The sequence below is a fragment of the Sciurus vulgaris genome, assembly GCF_902686455.1.
Source record: "Sciurus vulgaris genome assembly, chromosome: 17".
NCBI lineage: Eukaryota > Metazoa > Chordata > Mammalia > Rodentia > Sciuridae > Sciurus > Sciurus vulgaris.
The window spans coordinates 27,251,364-27,269,853 of record NC_136478.1 but is presented as its reverse complement, the minus strand read 5'-3'; the positions used below and the strand labels follow the sequence as shown (position 1 = coordinate 27,269,853).

Sequence of the window (18,490 nt, the reverse complement as noted above, 5' to 3'; positions counted from 1 at the left end):
CTTACTAAATTGCCCAGCTGGTCTAGAACTTGTGATCCTCCTTCCTCAGACTCCTGAGCAGCTGAGATTATAGATGCATTCTACTTTTTCCAGCTTTTGGGTCTTGTTTAAAGTGCTTTTCTGTATCTTACAGGACTGATTCCCCTCACTAGTGATGACATTGTGGACAAGCTGCAGTACTCTCGGGTAAGTGTGTGATGGATTGACTGTGGATTAGGGGAGAAGCTTTAACCTTCTGAGGGATCTTTTCTGACCTCTTACTTTTAGCTTGTACTGTATGATCTTTTAGAAAGACAGATCTTTGTCTAGATGTGGCAATGTCATCTAGAGCCAAAGGTAGGCCTAGATTCTTGGTTCTGGTGGAACTTCAGATTGATAGGGTACCCAGGGCATCTAGTGTCTTGTTAGCCAGCCACTCAAGAGGGGGCACCACCAGCATGTCCCTTTTTGTTGAACAGTGGGCTGTTCCTTCCAGAGTGTGTCTTCCCAGGGGTGGAGGCCTGGCAGACTAAAGGGAGTCAGCAGAAGGTTGTGGGTAAAGGGTAGCACCGGAGGGACTTGCCTACTGGTGCCTGCTAGATCCATGTCTCTCCCTGTAAGTGATGCTAGTTAAATGTGGCCAGGGTAGGATCCTGGCCCTAGGGTCAGGTTTATTCTCTGATGATGTTGTTGTCAAGAGAAAGTGGGAGAGGATTCAGTGAGCTTCATCTTTTCATAGGGCTGCATTAGGTAACAGCCTGAGAGTGTGCTTTCTTGGTGGCTTTGGGTGATCCTTGAATCAGCCCATTATTCTCTAATGTTCCCAAGGGCATGTGTTTTTCTTTGTTTTTGTGGGGGTTAATATACATCTTGTAAAGTTTTTGTTTGTTTGTTTTAAAGAGGAATATTAAAGCACTCAGAAAAGTATGGACCTAACATAACAAAGTGAACCTAACAACTTGCTTGTGGGGGAGGGGGGGGGAGATACTGGAGATTGACTCCATTGGCTCATACATGCTAGGCAAGAACTACCTCCAGCCCAAGACATTTTGGTTTGGTTTGGTATTGGAAATTGAACCCAGGGGCGCTTGACCACTGAGCCACATCCCCAGACTTTTTTAGTTTTTGAGACAGGGTCTTGCTAAGTTACTTAGGCTCTCATTAAGTTGCTGAGGCTGGTCTGTAGTTTGTGATCCTCCTGCCTCAGCCTCCCAAGTTGCCGGAATTATAGGAGTGCAACACTACAGCCTGGCAAAATTTGTTTTTAAGAAATAAAACATAGATGTTGGTGGATATAGTTGTATGACAATTAAAAGCAAATTGGCATTGTCTTGCATAAAGATATGCATGTCCTGTGGGCTAGCAATTCCTTCCATCAAATTTTCTTCTAGTATTATATGTATTGAACAAAGATGGTATGGGTGTGGGTTTTTTTTTTGTTTTGTTTTGTTTTTTTTTTTTTGGCTCATCTTTTTTCTAAAAATCTACAGAAAAGTTGGGAAAAAATATTAAACACTTTATAATTATCAGTTGTTAATATTTTGCTACGTTTATTTTTCATGCCTGGTGTTATTTTTGCTGAACTATTTGAAAGTAAATTACAGGCATCTGATCCTTGTCTCCTAAGAACTTTCGGACACTTCTTCTAAGAATGCTATTTTCCCACATAACCACCCTGTTGTGCCCAAGAAAATTAGCATTAATGGATAATGTTGATATTCAGTACACATTCTGATTTTCCTAGTTATCCCCAAGATACACTTTATTTTTTGTATGTATATGTAGGTTGTGATATTGTCAAGATTTACTTGGTTGTTAGAGCCTTTTAGTTTTTGCATTTGGTTATCTTAGCTCTGTAGTCTTTTTTAATCTTGAACAAACTCCTTTTGGCATACTTTTATTTTCAGGTTGAGTTCCTTTTCATATTTTATCTTCCTTAATATACTTTGGCTCTACCCTCTCACATCTTTTAAGAGGGATTCAGTCCAAGGGTCTGGGTTGCCTTCCTACCCTATCTGTGAATGACCACAGAGTACCTAGATGTGGCCTCCAGTTGTTTCTTCTTCCCCATCATATTGCAAACATCTAAATGTGTTGGGTTTTTCTCACTGGTGTGAGGGAGAGAATGGTTTTGTGACTGTGTTCTCCCAAGTCTCTTCTTGCCCAGAGTTAAATTGCCACAGGAAGTCCCTAACATAGGAATAAGCGGTTTCAAGAGAGACTTATTTAAAGAATGGCAAGATGTTGACATTTATAGGAACCAGTGATGGTTACATGGTGTCAGTCTATTCTACTCACCTCTCTTTTTGTGTATGCATGAAATGTTCATAAAAGAGGTTTTTAAAGAATAGGTCATTGGGCTGGGGAGGTAGCTCAGTTGGTAAAGTGCTTGCCTCACAAGCACAAGGCCCTGGGTTCAATCCTGAGCACCACAAAAAAAAAAAAGAATAGGTCATTAGTCCAGAATTTGAAAGGTGTTTTTTCCTCTTCTTCCTTCACCTGTTATATTTTAAATGGTTTCATTCCCAAGCTGCTCTGCTTAGTCCATGGCAGGCTGAACCACAGTGCACGACACATCCTTTCCTTAACAGCCTTGGTCCTCTAAGCCAGAGTGAGGCATTAGCACTTTGTATTCCAGTGGTGGCCTGGCAGCCAGTGGGGTGGGAGGAGACATGGTGGTGTCAGTGTGTGCACGGGTTGTCTGGAAACTCGAGCAGCCAAGAGGGGAATATCAGATTGTCACAGCCCAGAAAAGCCTGGGGAAGGGTCAACCCCTCTTTTTCAGATGAAGGAATTGAAAGGCAGTGCATATTAGAAGCAGGGGCTCTGGGTGGGGTTCCCTGTCGTCACACACTTACTTGCGCTTCTCTCCCTGTCCCAGGACTGCACGTGTGAAGAGTTCTGCCCTGAGTGCTCCGTGGAGTTCACCCTCGACGTGCGGTGTAATGAAGACCAGACGCGGCACGTCACGTCTCGAGACCTCATCTCCAACAGCCCCCGGGTCATTCCGGTCAGTGTCTGAGCACATCTTCCCTCCCTGGAGCCTTGTGGGCCAGATTAGACTGGATCTTAAGGAATCGTTGTCCTTCCTGTGCCCTCACTATCTTCTTTAACCTGATGCCTTGAAGGGCTGATTCTGGATTCTTCTTGGGCAGAGCAGGATTGGTGCCATGTACCCTGTCACCCAAGGACCCTGTTAAAGGCCATGGGATTATTTTGACTAAACAAGGTATCACAGTAGCATAGAGTAGAGTGGAATTCCTGTGGGCACTTCTGCCACCACTTGGGGCGTCCTTTCCCTGCTGGACAGATTGCAGACTGGAGGTGCTGGAGATGGCTGCCAGAAGGGGCACCTGGGGAGAGGCTAACATGCTTCTGTTTGGGCTCTGTACAGGTAACATCCCGGAACCGAGATAATGACCCCAATGACTACGTGGAGCAGGATGGTAAGGGGCTGGAGGAGTGTGCACACATTTTCCTGAGCCCTCACCACGTGGGCCAGAGAGACAAGGGACCAGACATAGCCTCTCACACCACCTGGTCTCCTTGTAATTTGGTTCTCAGACCCGTTTTTCCGTATATGTGTGGTCTTCTGGTTGTACTCCAGGCTGGAATTTGTCTCTCCTGGTCCTTGGCAGACTCTCATGTCTCCTTGCAGACATCCTCATCGTGAAGCTGAGAAAGGGCCAAGAGCTGAGACTTCGAGCCTATGCCAAAAAGGGCTTTGGCAAGGAACATGCCAAGTGGAACCCCACTGCAGGGGTGGCTTTTGAATATGATCCAGACAATGCCCTGAGGCACACAGTGTACCCCAAACCTGAGGAATGGTATGTTCTTGTCTGGAGGGATGGTAGGCATTTAGAGCAGGGAGTGGGGTTGGACGTGACTGCTGGTGAGTGAGATGGGGCAGGCTGTCTATGAACTTCCGTGTGCTAAGAACGGAAGTAGCCCTTTACTGACCTGTGTTTGACCTCAGGCCAAAGAGTGAATACTCAGAGCTGGATGAGGATGAGTCACAGGCTCCCTATGACCCCAATGGCAAGCCAGAAAGGTAAGGCCCTGGTCCTTCACGGGGTGTGGGCGAAGACTGAGTTAGGTAGTCCCATTCCCTCACATCCTAGTTCCCACAGCTGAGGGGGCCAGCTGCCTGACGCTTGATACATGCACATCCCAGGCCCTTTTTGGTAACTATGAGAAAGAGGGACCCTCTGCTGTGCCAAGGTGTTCTTCTGCTTTTGAGCCTCCAAAGAAAAGGCTATTCAGGTCCAAGCTCAAGGCAGAAACTGCCCACCATCCTACAGTGTAGAATATGCAGGGCTGTAGCACAGATCACTGCTTCCTTGATTTCCCACTGTTTCCCCAATGTAGGATACACACAGTTGTTTCAGGATTTTCACAATGCCTTTTGAAGTAATTCTAGTCTCCTTGAGGAACTGCAGAGAGTTTGGATCACTCTGCATAAGAGGGTTTTAGATGAAGGGAGGTCAGCCAATGCCAAAGTCAAGTTCCTTATGGGAATATAGTCGAGACTCAGTGGAAGGGTGGTCTCTGAGACGTGGGGGGCTGGCCAACCTGCATTGAGGGCTCTTACTGGATTCTTGCCTTTTAGGTTTTACTACAACGTGGAGTCCTGTGGTTCTCTGCGCCCTGAAACCATTGTCCTCTCAGCCCTCTCTGGATTAAAGAAGAAGCTGAGTGATTTACAGACTCAGTTAAGCCACGAGATCCAAAGTGATGTGCTAACCATAAACTAGCTTCAGCTCACCTGTTTCAGCAAATCCTCAGTGAGGATTCAAGACAGTAGCTAGCTTTCAGGTCTTTGAGACCTTCTGGTTTCGAAGCTCTGGACTATTGTTCATGCCTCATGACAGGCCATCAGTGTTGGCTATAGGGGGCTGCAGATAAGATTACCAGGAACACCACTGGAATTTAGCGTAGGACAGTTTTTACTAGATATTGAGCATCCCTGACCCTATTTGTTAATTGCGAGTGTTCCCCAGAATCCAAAACATCCCTTCCACCCCATTTCCTAGCACACCAGCAGGGGGCCATACTGCTTCCCTTCTGAGAACCACTGAGCTGGACTCCTGGTGATTCCAGCTCTTTAATACCCTTTCTGTCCAAAAAGAAGGAATTTTCACAGCTGTATCTTGGGTTTTTGGTGTTATTGAGTGCTAGAACCTTCATTTAGGCAGCTGATAAATGCTCCTGGTTCTTTCCCCTGGGTCCAGGCTACTGGCACTTCAAATTGCTGAGTGTCCCTAATTTGAGAAGTAATCCTTTAGGATAGACTCTGGGTGTCTCCTCCCCCCCACAAATAAACATGCTGTTTGAACGCCTGCACTTTCAGTAGCCTGATCATTTTGTTTGGTGTGGGGGACAGCAAAGCACAGGCCCCTCCCACATGTTCCATTTCTCCTTAATGAAGGTTCTGGCCCTGACACCTTAGCACTGTCTTCAGGTAGGAGCCTACCCAAAGCAGTTAATTAGGTAGCCTGGAGAAAACCAGAGATCAGTATAGAAAGGAAGGGATATTTATTAACAGTAGTTGTCTTTTTAAAAGTTTTTATTTTTGGCAATAAAGAGCACAACATAATCTCCTTCATGCGTCATCGTGCCACTAGCTGAGCCAGCCAGCTTTGCCATCATCCCCAGTCCTGTGGACCCCAGTTCCCGTTCAAACTAGCTTACTCTGGGTGGTCGTTCCCTGGGTCACAATCAGAGCTGAGCTGGCTATGCCACCTCCCTGTCTCTAGGACTCCTTTGGGAGGGGGCCTCTTGCGTTAGCATTCTCCTGCCACAATATGAATAGTGGTTATTTACAAGAAGGTCTGTTCCCACATATCAGAACCCTAAAGTATTAAAAAACAATAAACAAAAAACCACGCAACCAAAGGTTTGATGTGAATAGAAAGATAGCCCTTCTGCAACGGTAGTCAATAAATACCAGCACTAGAAAATCAATTGCTTTAATTGCATTTCAGCAGGGAGCCTCAGCACCATGTGGGAAGGAGGAATGGGGGAGCTTGGTTTGAGTGCTCTGGCATAGGGTGGCCAAACCCTTGGCAGAGGGTCTCCCTCTGTTGGGACAATGGCCCCCTGTCAGTGAGGGCAGCAGGGGTGCTCCCCACAGCAGTCCTGCTGCATCCGTTCCTCCTGGCCTGGCCCTGGGGTAGGAATGGGCCCCAGCCGTGCTCTACCTGGCTGAGGTAATCAGCACCCCGCCCTGAGGACCTCTTCTCATCCTAAGCAGGAAGAAGCCTGTGCAGACATGACATTTTCAAACCAGATTTTTCACCTGAGGCATCAACCAGATGTCACCTCTGCTTAAAACTCCAAGTGCAAGGCTGCCAAGTGGCACTGTGGAAGTTCGGGTCCTTCCTGTGCCTCTAGGCCCAGAGGAACAGAGAAGCCACCTGCTATCTTGGTCCCTAGGCTGCTTGGGAAAAGTCAGCAGGCAAGGCCAGCCTTGAGTTCTGATTGTCCCCCTCCTCTGGCTCTGGCAGCAGGAGGGCTGTACCACAAAGGACAGGGAAACAGCTGCCCTCATACTCTTAAAACAGCCTTGACCATGGCCTGGCCATGGGATTAAAAATGTATGTGTTGGCAGGAAGGGACGGGAAAAATCTCTTAATATAGAATATGTCATAAGCCATAAATATTAAAACCATCAACAGCATATAGTCCATGGTGGCTCCAGCCCCTCACATGCTCAGGTAGTGCGGCCAGCCCTTCGCCTTGGTCCAGCCTCACCCTCGGGGGCAAGGAGGGAACAGCTTGCTCCCTTTCTCCAGGTTCTTGGCCAACAGCCCCTTGAGGCCATCCACAGAATGCTGTAGTCTGTCCTGCAACAGGTAGCCCCAACAGTCATTGGTGCCTGCTAGCCCTGCTGTCACTGGGAAGGGGTCTTTGCCTCGCTGCTGTCCCCCTGGCTGGGCTTTGGCTTTAGCAGGATGAATCTGTTGAGAAGGTCCGTTTCTGAGCTGGCCTGGGCTGCCCCGTACCCCTCACCTGTGGGTATACAAACTGGCTCAGATCCAGGTCACAAGACCCCTGCTCTGTAGGCCATGCCCTCCGTGGGGATGGGGCACGGCAGCAACTCACCGGCATAGCTGGAGGCTTCGGCTATGTTCTGGGAACCCGTGATGTGGTGCCAATAGGCACTGCGGGGCAGCATGGTGGTGGGTGTACAAGGATACGAGTAATGTTCGGTGCCCTTGTTGAGCAGCTGAGGAGCAGAGGAGAGTCCCTTGCGTTAGCTCTGAAGGCAATGGTTTGGTTTATCCCTGAGTAGCCAGCCCAAGACCCTGCCTGCTCACTGTGAACACCCTGATAACCTTGGGCTCTCAGGCCTGCCCGTCCCCCCTGCACTGTCTCACCCTCACATTCTTCTCCATTTCCAGCAGGACCCTCTTGTGCTGCTCGGCGATGGCCAGGGTGGCACTGTGGACGCGCTGGTAAATCTGTTCCCCCTCCTGCGTCTGAAAGGTGTAGAGCCCTTCCCCGGCGTCACACATCCTGAGGACACAGGTGGCAAGGTGGTGGGGACCCCAGTGCACCATGCCCTGTGCTTTGTCAGGCTCTCCTGCACGCCAGCTGTGGCTGCACCAGGCCCTCCAGGGAGCAGGCGCGCTCTGGTCTGGGAGCCTGGCCACGCAGCACAAGCGTGCCACCTTCTGCGTGCCAGCTGGAGATCTAAACGCTTTACAGAATTAACCCACTCGGTTTCCCCCACCACCACCCTCTAGTCTGCCCACTTGATAGTTTCCTCATTTTGTGTTTCCTTGAATGGTTTTTACAGATGAGAAAACTGAAGCATATAGAAACTGATAACAACTAAGATATGCAGAGGATTATGCAGAAATTTTTGAGTTCCAGTCTGGGGCTACACTGTCCTCACCATAATATTATGAAGTCAGGTGCTTCCATTATCCCCAGTTTGACAGATGAGGAAGCCAGGACCCAGGTGCACAATCACAAGTAAGTGCCAGTGCCAGCACTGGATTTGAGCCCAAGCAGTTAGTCCTCTGGCACAGAGTGTCATCTGACTTGCCTGCCCTGTGTGAGTTACTACTTCTCTGAGCCTCGATTTCTGCATCTGTGTTAAGGGAAACATTTCCCTTTGGATTGTTATGCTGATGAGTAAATGATGCAAAGTGGATGGCATCATGACCGTGGTGGTGCAGGGTGGGGAGGCACGAGGGTCCTACCGGCCAGCCTCGAAGGTAAAGCGTGTGGCATCCCGGCCATAGCGGCGCAACGAGCAGAGTGGCCACGAGACGAGCTTCACGCGGGGGTTGTGTATGTCCCAGAGGTAGATGTTCTCGTGGGTGATCTGCAGCTTGCACTCGCCATACACATCCAGGTTGGGGCAGGGCAACAGGAAGACGTTGAAGCGATCTGGAGCAGGAGTGGACAAGCGGGCATGGCGCTGCCACGGGAGGGCCTCCTGCCCGCCCTCCCCTCCACCCTCAGGACCAGGGCCAGGGCTCACCTGTCTGCTCGCACTGCACCCCTGGTGCCAGGAGGTCGGGCTCTCCCAGACTGATGTCATTGAGCCGTGACCCCAGACACTCCACAGACAGTGTCTTGTACCATTCTTCTGCCTCCAGCTCTAGAGAAAATGGTGCCTCCTCGTGTTGCCAGCTCAGAGTCCCCAGCAGCCCACCCATGTGCCCTGACCTCAGTTATCCCACCATGCAAGGCAAGGAGGGCAAGGCCACGCTACCTGTCTGCCCACCTCAATCCTGGGGCCTGCTCCCTCAGACACCCCACACCCCCAGGTTAGCCCTGCTCTGTCTTGTGGCCGAACCACTGACCACAACCAGTCCAGGAAGACTAGATGGAGGCTGTGGCCCAGAGCCTCACCTGAGTCACAGGTGAAGGTGCGTGCTGAGTCGTCAGTGAATATGATGGCCACTGCCTGCCTCTTGGTCTCCTTGGGGAGTCGCGTGACACACTTGACATTGCTGATCTCTGTCACCTGGGATAGCATCCACAAGGGACTTACCAGGCTGGAGCACCTCCCTCTGCTTCCCCATAGATCTGCCCCCCACGTCCCCCAGGGAGGATGTTCTTGGACTTCAGGATAGCAAATCATCTCTGCTTACAGGAGGGGAGCTAGGGCCCAGGGCCCCTAACCTTGGGGCAGCCTCGGAGGCACACTGACTTCTCATCCGGATACTTCTCTAGTCGCTGGGGCCCCTTGCTGGAGGATTTCCGGAACACCAGCCAGCACCTCCGGTAGATCTGTGGGGCAAGACCACAGCGGGTCAGGCCTCCCTGACCCCTCCCACCAGCCAGTGCACCCTGCAGTTCCCCTACCTGCTGCAGGGGGCAGTGTCACACAGCCCTCCTGGAGCCCCAGCCTGGAGAAAACCTGGGTGGTTGTCACTGGTGTGACATCTCCCTGGGGGAGAGGCTCCCTCCCCAAATCGCAGGCAGTCATCCTGTCCTGACACTGAAAGGCGGTTCCACCGTTTACTGAGACCAGGGCTCTGAGCTGCGGTGGGCAGCCAGCCTGCTCTCACGTTGTGTATCAGCACTCCCCAGTTCCAGAGTCACTCCTGTATCCCCGTGCGATGGGTGGGGACAGTGAGGTGCACAAAGTTAAGTAACATCTACTCAGTGGTGGCGCTGGTGCTGACAGCAGGCTGTCCAGACCCAGAGGCACCCCCCCGTAGCCACTGCACAGGCCACTCCTGCCAGGGCTCCAGCCACACGGGTCTCCTAGAGACAGGGAGACCCTGGTCAAATCACCCTGGCCTGTTCTCCGAGCCAGGCCGGGCTCTTGGTGTCGTCCCCAAGGGTTTTCCCTCACCCTCTCACATCCTCTTACCAACCCTGGAGCAGAGGGCCAGGGTGCCTTCCCTGCTCCTATGGGGAAGCAGAGGCGCTCGGAGGTAAGGGCAGAGCTCCCCGAGAGAGTGGCCTTCCCCACATGGCCTCCTCCCAGTCCCAGCCACCCCCAAGGCCCTGTGTCCTCTCCACCTACTTTTTCTAGAGCTTTAGAAACGCCTCCCAAGGGGCAGCAGAGGGACTGACCATTCTCCAGAGGGAAAGGTACACACTGACCTATCGGCCACCTACATAAGCTACTGAACAGACTCATCCTTCCAGGGTCTCCCCACGGATGGAGCTGTGCCTGGGACTGCCTGCTCCTTTCAACAGGTTCCAGAAGCCTGGCAAGCCTGCTCCCCAGGGATCTGGGGCACTCTTCACTGGCAAACAGAAGGGACCTGCAGGGTGGCCCAGAGCAAAGCAGAGGAGGCCAGAGGGGCCCTGGGCCACAGACCCAAGGCCCCGCCCCTTCCCTAGCCCTAATCTGCATGGGTGCCCCGGGACTTAGAAGGGTCAGAGGGCACAATGGGCCTAGGTAGTCCCTATCTCAAGAAGGCCCCCAGAGTCAGGTCACTTCTGGCTCCTGCCTAGGGCACTGGAAGGCATGAGTGCGCCTGCACGCTGACCTGGCTCGGCCCCTGGCCTGTCCACCTAAGCACGGCAGCCCTGAGCGTTTAGCCGCAGGGCTCCTTTAAGGCAGAAACTGTTTCATTCTAAGAATCCTCACTCAAGTCCTGGTGCCTCCTTACCAGAGCTGCTGAACGAGTGGACAGCATGCGAAGGGACAGTGGGTGGAGGGCTGAGAGCACGCTGCGACTCAGATATGCCCTGCAGGCTGGGCCCCCACAGCCAAGCATCAGGGGCAGCAGGCCAGGGGCCTGAGCACCCCGGTTGCCAGGTTACGGGACACTCACACCGCCCCAGGGAGCCTGACTCGAGAGCCTCCTTCCCATCCTCACAGGTCTTTGATCAGCGCTTCAGAAGCACTCTGCCACGGCGCTGCCACGGCGCTGCCACGCAGGAGGCCTGCAGGTGGGAGGGGGGCTCCCACCCCCTCCTGCGCCTCCCGCCCCACCTCTGGCTGGCTGCAGCGCCTCGCTCTGGGCGACGAGAGGTGGGGCCTGCAGGGGAAGCTGCGTTTTGTGGAAAGGAGTGACCCCACTACACCTGGCCACACCCCACTTCCCAGCCCCTCTCCCAGGTGGTGCCCACCTGTCCACTCGGGTTCCCAGGGCTCCTTCTAGGACAGCTCTGATACTGACCCCAAGTGGCTGCCCTGTGGCCAGCACCTTCCTGGCAAGCTCTGCTCTGGACAGGCCTCAGCCCAGGTAGCCCCCGGGGACTTGTTAGGTGCAGGCCATAGGAATGAGGAGTGGCTGGGCTCCAGCTCCTTGGCCTCCCCACCTGGGCCTCAGCCTCTCTCTTTGTTCTGAGCTCCAAGTCAGAGGCTGAATCCCATCTGGGGACAGCACAAGGGTTCACGCTCCAGCGCTATCTCACCAGGCTGCACTTGGGGTTGGGGTTGGACTACAAATTCAAATCCAGGTAAGACTCCAAACGTGCCCCAGCTCTGCCCTGCAGGACGGAGGGCCCACCTGATGGCAGTGAGGCGCTGGCCCAGCACACAACACAGCCCCAAAGGGCCCAAGAGGGCTGCAGCCGCCCCTCCCCAAGGCCGCCCTGCCAGTCTGGTAGCCAGGTAGGAAGCAGGTGCCAGGGCCCTGGGCCCCCTCTGCTCCCGGCCCCCCACTCAAGCTGAAGCGGGAAACCTGGAGCAGTCGGCTTCCTCCCCACCCATGCAGGCAATGGGAGGAAGAGTCTGAGGAAGACAGACTGGGAGCCCCAGTCACCAGGGCCGTCTTTCCTGCTGGGAGCGGGGCTGCCGGCCCCTCACTGGAGGTGGGGGGTCTGCGGGGGAGCCAGGCAGCTCTTGGAGACCTCACCAGGATCATTAAGTGGGTCCCTGGGGCCCCTGCTCATGCCTCCCGGGGGATCTCCCCCAGCCAGGTCCCTGGGGACTGGGAAACTGGTGCATGTCCCTGAAGGCCTCTTCTCTGCCACCCCTCCAGGCCCCAGCGTGGGGCCACCCACCAACTCCTCCTCCAAGTTCTCAAGTACAGACCAGGTAAGTGCCAGTCTCTGCCCCTCACTCTCCCACCCTGTCCCCCACCAAGCTCTCTCCCTTCCAAACCCTTCATTACCGTCAGAAACGCCACCACCCAAACATAAACACTACAGGAAGCAGGCAGGGGAGCCAGGGGGGCCAGGGCAAGGGTGCTTGAAAGAAAAGAGGCCAGGAGAGGCAGGGAAAGGCGGGCGGAGGGGAGCACCCGGGAAGCAGGCTGACCCAGCTCAGCCAGCCAGTCCCAGCTCCTCTGCTGCCGCCGCGGCCCAACTTCAACAATGGCAGGGGAGCCGCCTGCCCATCGGCCACCACCACTGGCCCAGCAGCTGGGATGCCAGCCAGCCCTGCTGGGGCGGGGGCTGCAGCGGGCAGAGCGGGGCAGCACATGCCAGGCAGCCCGCGGAGAGAAGTCTCGAGACCACAAACGCGCGATGCCAGCCGGGCGGGCGGGCACACAGCTGGCCCTGCCTCCAAGCCGGCCTGGCGCGTCCCTGGCCGGCCCACGGCCGCTCACCCCCAGCTTTCTGCTCTTCATCTTCACGTAGCCTTGCTTGACGATGTCGTTGAAATTGGTCGCCATGGCTGTCCCACCGTCTTGGGGGAGCCGGGCTGGGCCGAGGCAGGGGAGGGACGCCCAGGTGGCCTCAGTCTCACTCCTCGAGCACCTGGATCACCTGTTCGAGGAGCCGGCAGCGGCCGTCGGGCTGCCCCTCACCTCGCCCGCGTCAGCATTGTCCTAGTGGCTCCCGCGCCCGGCGCCCGCTGGAAACACAGATGACAGGGAGATCAGAGACGGTGACATCTTTCTTCCCCTCCTGTCTCGCTCGCTCCTTTCCCTTCCTCTTCCCACACTCCTCCCTCCCCCCTTCCTTCCCTTCCCTCCCCACCCCAGCACGACAGAACCATTCAGGAAAACCGAGGTGGAGGCAGCGAGGAAAATGGTCCAGCCCAGTCCCTCCCTCACGCCGGGGCTGGCCGTTAACCCCTTCCTGGGCGGCTGGCTCCTGCTCCACCCTGGAGGTGGGCGCGGAGGCAGGGGTGCCTCAGCCCTGCTGGCCCGGACTGCGGTCCCTCAGGTCCCGCGGCTCTTCAGCCCCTGGCCTCCCGGCTACAACTTTGAGGCAGACTTAGGGCAACTTGACAGAACCAAACCCCTTCCAGGCAGGGAGCCCCAGACAGCACCCCCGGGTGGGAGGGGGTCCTGGGATATGGCCCAGGGTCTGGTGTCTGACCAAGCCCACGTCCTCCGCTCCCTGGGTTAAAGACAACTGGCCCCATGGGCCTCGAAGACCCTTGCCCCACCCTGTCCTCTACCTGGCTCTCTCCAGTCCTGTAGAACAGGCTGAGAAGCACCGCCCCAGGCCCACTCGGGCCCTGCTCCAGTCCCCTGGAACCTCAGCGCTCCTCTGGGTCCTGCTTCCTGGGTGGGAGGGCAGAGTCCAGCGGGGCGGGCCCCAAGATAAGCCTGAGGAATGTGCTGCCCGGCCAGCCAGCTGGAGGTGGCTACTGTGGGAGCAGATGTTTCACCCTGACCCTAGAACAGGGAAGGCTGGGCCAATCTGTGAGGGTGGGGACTGGGTCTCAACAGGCCACTGGGTCTGGCCAGGCCAAGCAGTGCCTCCACGTTCTGAGCATGGGCAGGAGTTAATTACAAGGAAGACCAGCCTGGGTGTGGGGCAGAAGATACAGCCCGGAGGATGCAGGAGCCAGCCTGGGCACCATGCAGGGCTCAAAATGGAATAGGAAATGAGGGTACAGCAGGGTCACTGCAAATCAGACAGATCAATGGGTAACAAAGACACAGACTCAGGGGAATCTCAACAATGACCCTAACAGCCTCATTTTACAGATGGGAAAGAAACTTATCCAGAGAGGGTAAGCCACAGGATTAAGGTCACACAGCAAACCCATGGAACAACCAGAAATGAATGAGAAGTTTCAGGATGGGAGATGGAGGCCAGCCTGGGAGTAGAATATCGTCCTCTGGCCACCTCTGGCTGTCTGTCCCCACCTAAGCCTTCTCTGTCATGGAGTCTCAGGGATAGGGCTGTGCCAACAACATGGCTTCCCACGTCTCTGGCATCACTAGGTGGGGATGCAGTAGCATTCTGGGGGTCAGCTGGGCATCTGTGCTGCCAGGATGGGGCCCTGGGGTAGGCATGCTGCTGGATCTGCCAGCCACTTGGCATTAATTAATCTCCTGGAGGCCTATCTGTTGAGTTCCTAACAGGGAACAGATGGGACACCTCAGTGGTACAAACAAACCAGGGGAGGGGCAGAGGGGCAGTGTTCCCCTGTTCCATGTGCCCCCTCAGCGTCCCTCCTGCCCATTCACATCATTTGTCCCCAAGGTTCAAGACCCTCCCAAACCCGAGCCTTTCGCTCTGCTCTTGAAAGGTCTGGTCCCCACCAGCCTGGCCACACAATCAGAGAGGGGTCACTTTTCCCAGCTCTGTCTCCACTGCCCGCCTCTGGGGCTGCCTTGTCCAGAGAGCAAGGGCAGCTCCGTGGAGCTCACCCCAAGACAACCAGCATGCTGGACACCGCTGTGGGTCCAGCGCCGAAGGCCCCTTTCACAACACTTCTATAAGAAGTCACCTGGCCCCTGGGTTCATCCAAGGTGGCCAGGACATGGCACAGCCAGGAGTGTGAATCCAGCTGGCCATGTAGTCTGGGCAAGCCACTTAACTTCCCTGTGTCTCAGTTTCCCCACTGGTTCAAAAAAGGATAAATCTACCTACTTGACTGAGGAAATGAGTGCAGAAGACCTGCCTACTCACTCTGCACCCGAGGTTCCCGCTGAGAACCCCGAGGCTGCTTGCTCTGTTTTGTTTTGTTCCAGAAGTGCCGCCCAGTCAGGGCTAGGCCACCCCCAGCAGCCAGACGTCCACCTGCCCATCAGACCTGTTCCTTCTTCACCATTCACCATCACCCAGTGGCAGCCATGAGGGACAGTGGCCACAGGCTCGCGGAGTGCTCCTGCTGTGTCTGGCCACAGCCCCTCACCTGGCCCGTACCCCAGGCTGTAGAATCAGCCCCGCAGAGATGAACCAGGGAGCCAGCATCGTACCCCAGCCCCAAGACACAGTGGCTCTGGTGAGGTCTGCAAAGGCAAGCCCCAACCTGTGACCCCAACGGTATGGTGAGGGGTGGGGAATAGCCAACAGGTGGGCTCACAGATTCGACAGGAAGTAAGGTCAAGAGGGGCACCCAGACCCAACCTATTCCCCAGAGGGGCTGAACTGTGGTAAGCAAGAACGGTGACCCCCACACCTACCCCAGGAAGGCCCACAGAGCATCACGAGGTAGAGGGGTGCAGGGGCAGCCCCTGCCCTGCCCAACCCATCACGCTGCGCCTCAGCAACCTCACAAGCCTGCAGCAGGGGACTGCCCGCTACTGTGGGAGGAGGTGAGGCCTGGAAGCTCTGAGCACCCGGCGAGCTCACAGGTGTCCGGCAGCCCCGCATGGCGTTGTGGAGGGGAGAGCAAGGGCCCACCTGCTCACATCCGGCCTCGCATCAACGTGGCTGCTCTGCCCCAGACAGGGCCCGCCCTGGGCCAGGCCACCAAGCTCCTTCAGAGAACCAGGTAGGGTCCTTCTGCTCCCCAGGAAGGCAGGGCCCCTGCCGGAAAGAGAGGAGGCCTCCCTGATGCCCAGCAGGCGTGGGGCAGGGCCCTCCCTGCCCACCTGCCCCATGGGGCAGCCACTCTGAGCACTCCCTCCCTGGGTTCTGCCTGGAGGCTTTGGCTCCAGAACAAACGCGACTCGCTGAGGCTGGCAACCAATGACAGAGCGGGAGCAGATGCCCGCCCGGCTGGGCCCCCACAGCCGACAGACAGATGGGATCTTATCAGGGCCTCAGGGACAGCCCTACCTGGACACCATCTCGCTGTCTGGCTGTCTCCACCCCACAGCAAAGATCCTATCAGAGGGGCGGACTCTCTTGAGCACCAGGGACACTTCCCATTACCTGCTGGCCTGGCCCCCTCACCCCCAGTGTGATGGTTATCAGTGCCCTCCACCCCCGTAGGAAGCACCACCCAAAACACTGCAGGTTCCATCCTAGGTACAATGACATCAAGTACCCAATCAGGCAGAGAGGATTGGCAGGGCGAGGGGACATGTGAACAGTCATAGTATCCAGACCCCAAGCCCAGGACAGTGGTGCTAGGTCCCCATACCACTGCCATCTGTCCTCGTCTAGTGTCCTACCACCCCTCAGCACGCCAACTCCTCCCCACGTAGCCCACTATACTTGCTGTTCCCTGCCTGTGACACTGTCCCTCCCAAGTTCTCCAAGTTCATTCCACTTCTTCATTTGGATTTCAGCTCAAAGGTCACCTCTTCTAGGAGGCCTTCCCTGACCACCTGGCCAAAGGAGCCCTGCTAGTTAGCTCTCTCACAACATCCAGCGTCACTGTCTTTGCCAAACACTTCACTGTGTTGATCTGCCCATTACTCAGCAACAGAAAGTCATCTAGAATGTCAGCTTCCTGATGGCCAGGCCCTTTCTGTCTAGTTACGGCTCCATCCCAGCTCCTAGAACACTGCCTAGTGTGGAGTAGGTGCTCAATGTTTGGGGACTGAACAAATAATTCTCTCCAGGATTGTCCTCCTCATCCCCCTCCCCCACCACCAATTCCCATCTGGATGCCAGCTCAGTTCCAGAAGTGTATGAGTGCCCTGAGTCCCAGTGCTGACCATCATGGCCAGGAGAGTGTTACAGGAGCGCCAGCAGACTCAAGAACCAGTTTGGCTCAAAGCTGCCTCAGGGGACAGCGTGCTGCTGACACTGTGTCCAGGCTTCACTGGGTGGCCCCACCTTGGCTGGGGTTGTTGGGTGAGGTCATACCCAGCCTGCTGCCCTGCCCAGGAGTAACCAGCACCTGGGTCAGAGAACAAACAGCTTCTGGGGACCCATCCCGGACATGGGGCAGGAACAGCCTGGAGCCAATTCCCCTGAAAGGGATCAGGAAAGAACTGGCCTGAAGCCCAGCCCCTAACTGCTGTTAGGGTGTTCTAGAGTAGACCCCTCCAGCCTGGGCCCTTCATTCAGTTGCCCTGGCAACTGTCCTGGTCTGAGCTATGAGAACACCACACAGTCTGGGTGCTCAGCCTCAGTTGGAGCCCCTTTGCCATCACAGAAAGCATTTAACTGGAACCAGGCCCCTGGGGAAGAAGGTCCCAGGATCTCAAAGCCAGGGGAGAAAGGATCAAGGACAGGAGGCAGCTGGCCAGGAGTGTAAGCAATGGGCAGGAACCCCAACTGCAGGTGGAGGCGGGCAGGGGGCCCGGTAAGGGTAAAGAAAATAGTCTCCTGGAATTTGGAGGAGTCAGCAAGCAGGAGGTCATGGGGGAGCTGGAAGATGGGGGTGGGGTGCAGTGAATGCGGCTGGGAGGGAGCCAGGAACCTGGGTTTCTCTGATGGGGTACGAGTGGGTGCAGGTGAGGTCAGATCCTGAGTTGGAGGTGGGGACAGTTCAGTGGTAGTTTTTGGGCTCACGAACTGGCTCCGGAGAGCGCATCTGAGCCCCCTTCCCCGGCACAGAGTTCGAAGGCTCGGTGGGCTGGAAAGTCTGCAGGTTCGGGAGGTGCCCGGGGGTGGGAGTCGTCGAGGGTCTGGGGGGTTCAGCGCGGCCTAGGTCTCCCTCCCCGCCCCGCGACCCCTTTTACCTGGGCGCCGAGGCCCGGGTCGGGGGCGCTGGCTCGGTGGGGCCACGGGGCAGGCTCATGCCCGCGTCACAGCGCGGCCGGCGCGGGCAGCAGGCGGCGGCGCCGGCTCCGGGCGAGGACGCCAAGGAGGCGCGGCCGCGGACTCCGGCTTGACTGGGACTGGGCTGCGCCTCTCCTCCGCCCGGGTCCACAGCGCCGCCCCGCCCCGCCCGCCAAAGCCCCGCCCCCGAAGCCCCGCCCCGTCCCTCTCCCGCCGTATTCCTCCGAGTCGCAGGGCCCGCGCTTCAGCCGACGCTCCCCACCCGGGCAGGTCGCTGTCTGTACCCGGCTCCGCGCCCACCTCCCCTCCCCGGGTTCCAAAGCCCTATCTCACATAGCCTTTCAGTCTCTGCGCCACATCAGGTCCCAGCCCCCAAATCTCCCCCTCCCCAACTTCAGGAATCACACGCGCGCCCTGGCTCGCCTTACTCCTCCCGGGGCCCTCCGTAGGGGCCAATTCCTTGTCCCGGTGACCTCCACAATCCCCACCCACTGGGCCCCTGTCCTGCCGGAATTCCAAACCACAGGCCTCAGGTGTGCCAGACAGGGATAGGGACATCTCTCCCTTCGGGTTTTAAGTCTGTACCCAAACTAGCGGGTCTGGAATGTGGTCTCTGGACCAGAAGTTTCACCATGAAACTCTAGAAAAGCAAATTACTCACCATATTCAGACCTATGAAATAAGAATTTCTGGGTGTTTCAGCCAGAAATCTGCTTAACAGACCCACAGGTGATTCTGCTGCAAGCTAACATTTGAGAAACCCTGCTTCAGACCATAAATACAAAACGAAAGGAAAGGCCACATCTGAACCACTGAAACCCTGAGAAATGAA

General features: G+C 55.8%; 2 protein-coding genes across 6 annotated transcripts in view; one reads left to right on the top strand and one right to left on the bottom strand.

Annotated features, from left to right (window-relative positions):
- The window catches only part of POLR2C (RNA polymerase II subunit C), a 140,210-nt gene extending 134,360 nt beyond the window's left edge, over window positions 1-5,850 (top strand). For 3 of the 4 annotated variants that reach the window (XM_079117927.1, XM_079117926.1, XM_079117929.1), the window contains 6 exons: window positions 134-186; window positions 2,861-2,989; window positions 3,374-3,425; window positions 3,587-3,806; window positions 3,956-4,030; window positions 4,589-5,850. In XM_079117927.1, coding sequence (XP_078974053.1) covers window positions 134-186; window positions 2,861-2,989; window positions 3,374-3,425; window positions 3,587-3,806; window positions 3,956-4,030; window positions 4,589-4,733 — 674 coding nt within the window. In that variant the 3' untranslated portion in view covers window positions 4,734-5,850. The remainder of the gene's footprint in view (window positions 1-133; window positions 187-2,860; window positions 2,990-3,373; window positions 3,426-3,586; window positions 3,807-3,955; window positions 4,031-4,588) is intronic. The other variant, XM_079117928.1, reaches the window with a different exon arrangement.
- An 82-nt stretch (window positions 5,851-5,932) lies between these two features.
- DOK4 (docking protein 4) lies at window positions 5,933-17,796 on the bottom strand. 2 transcript variants are annotated; one of them, XM_079117922.1, is made up of 9 exons: window positions 17,619-17,796; window positions 12,459-12,706; window positions 9,090-9,228; window positions 8,848-8,962; window positions 8,474-8,593; window positions 8,190-8,379; window positions 7,359-7,497; window positions 7,084-7,207; window positions 5,933-6,990 (listed from the first exon to the last, which is right to left on the bottom strand). In XM_079117922.1, exons 3-9 carry the CDS (start codon window positions 9,153-9,155, stop codon window positions 6,872-6,874), a joined length of 873 nt encoding a protein of 290 aa, XP_078974048.1. In that variant the 5' UTR covers window positions 9,156-9,228; window positions 12,459-12,706; window positions 17,619-17,796; the 3' UTR covers window positions 5,933-6,871. The 2 variants fall into 2 exon arrangements, with proteins under 2 accessions (XP_078974048.1, XP_078974047.1); XM_079117921.1 differs by having other exon boundaries at window positions 9,121-9,228; window positions 17,619-17,795.
- Between the last annotated feature and the right edge of the window lie 694 nt (window positions 17,797-18,490).

Excerpts from the sequence above, each read along its gene's own strand:
- DOK4 (XM_079117921.1), bottom strand. The coding sequence starts at position 12,524 with ATGGCGACCAATTTCAACGACATCGTCAAGCAAGGCTACGTGAAGATG. Across the intron at positions 8,963-9,120 it reads GCCTCCGAGGCTGCCCCAAG|GTGACAGAGATCAGCAATGT; the intron begins GTTAGGGGCCCT and ends ATGCTATCCCAG. Across the intron at positions 8,380-8,473 it reads GGTGCAGTGCGAGCAGACAG|ATCGCTTCAACGTCTTCCTG; the intron begins GTGAGCCCTGGC and ends CTCCTGCTCCAG.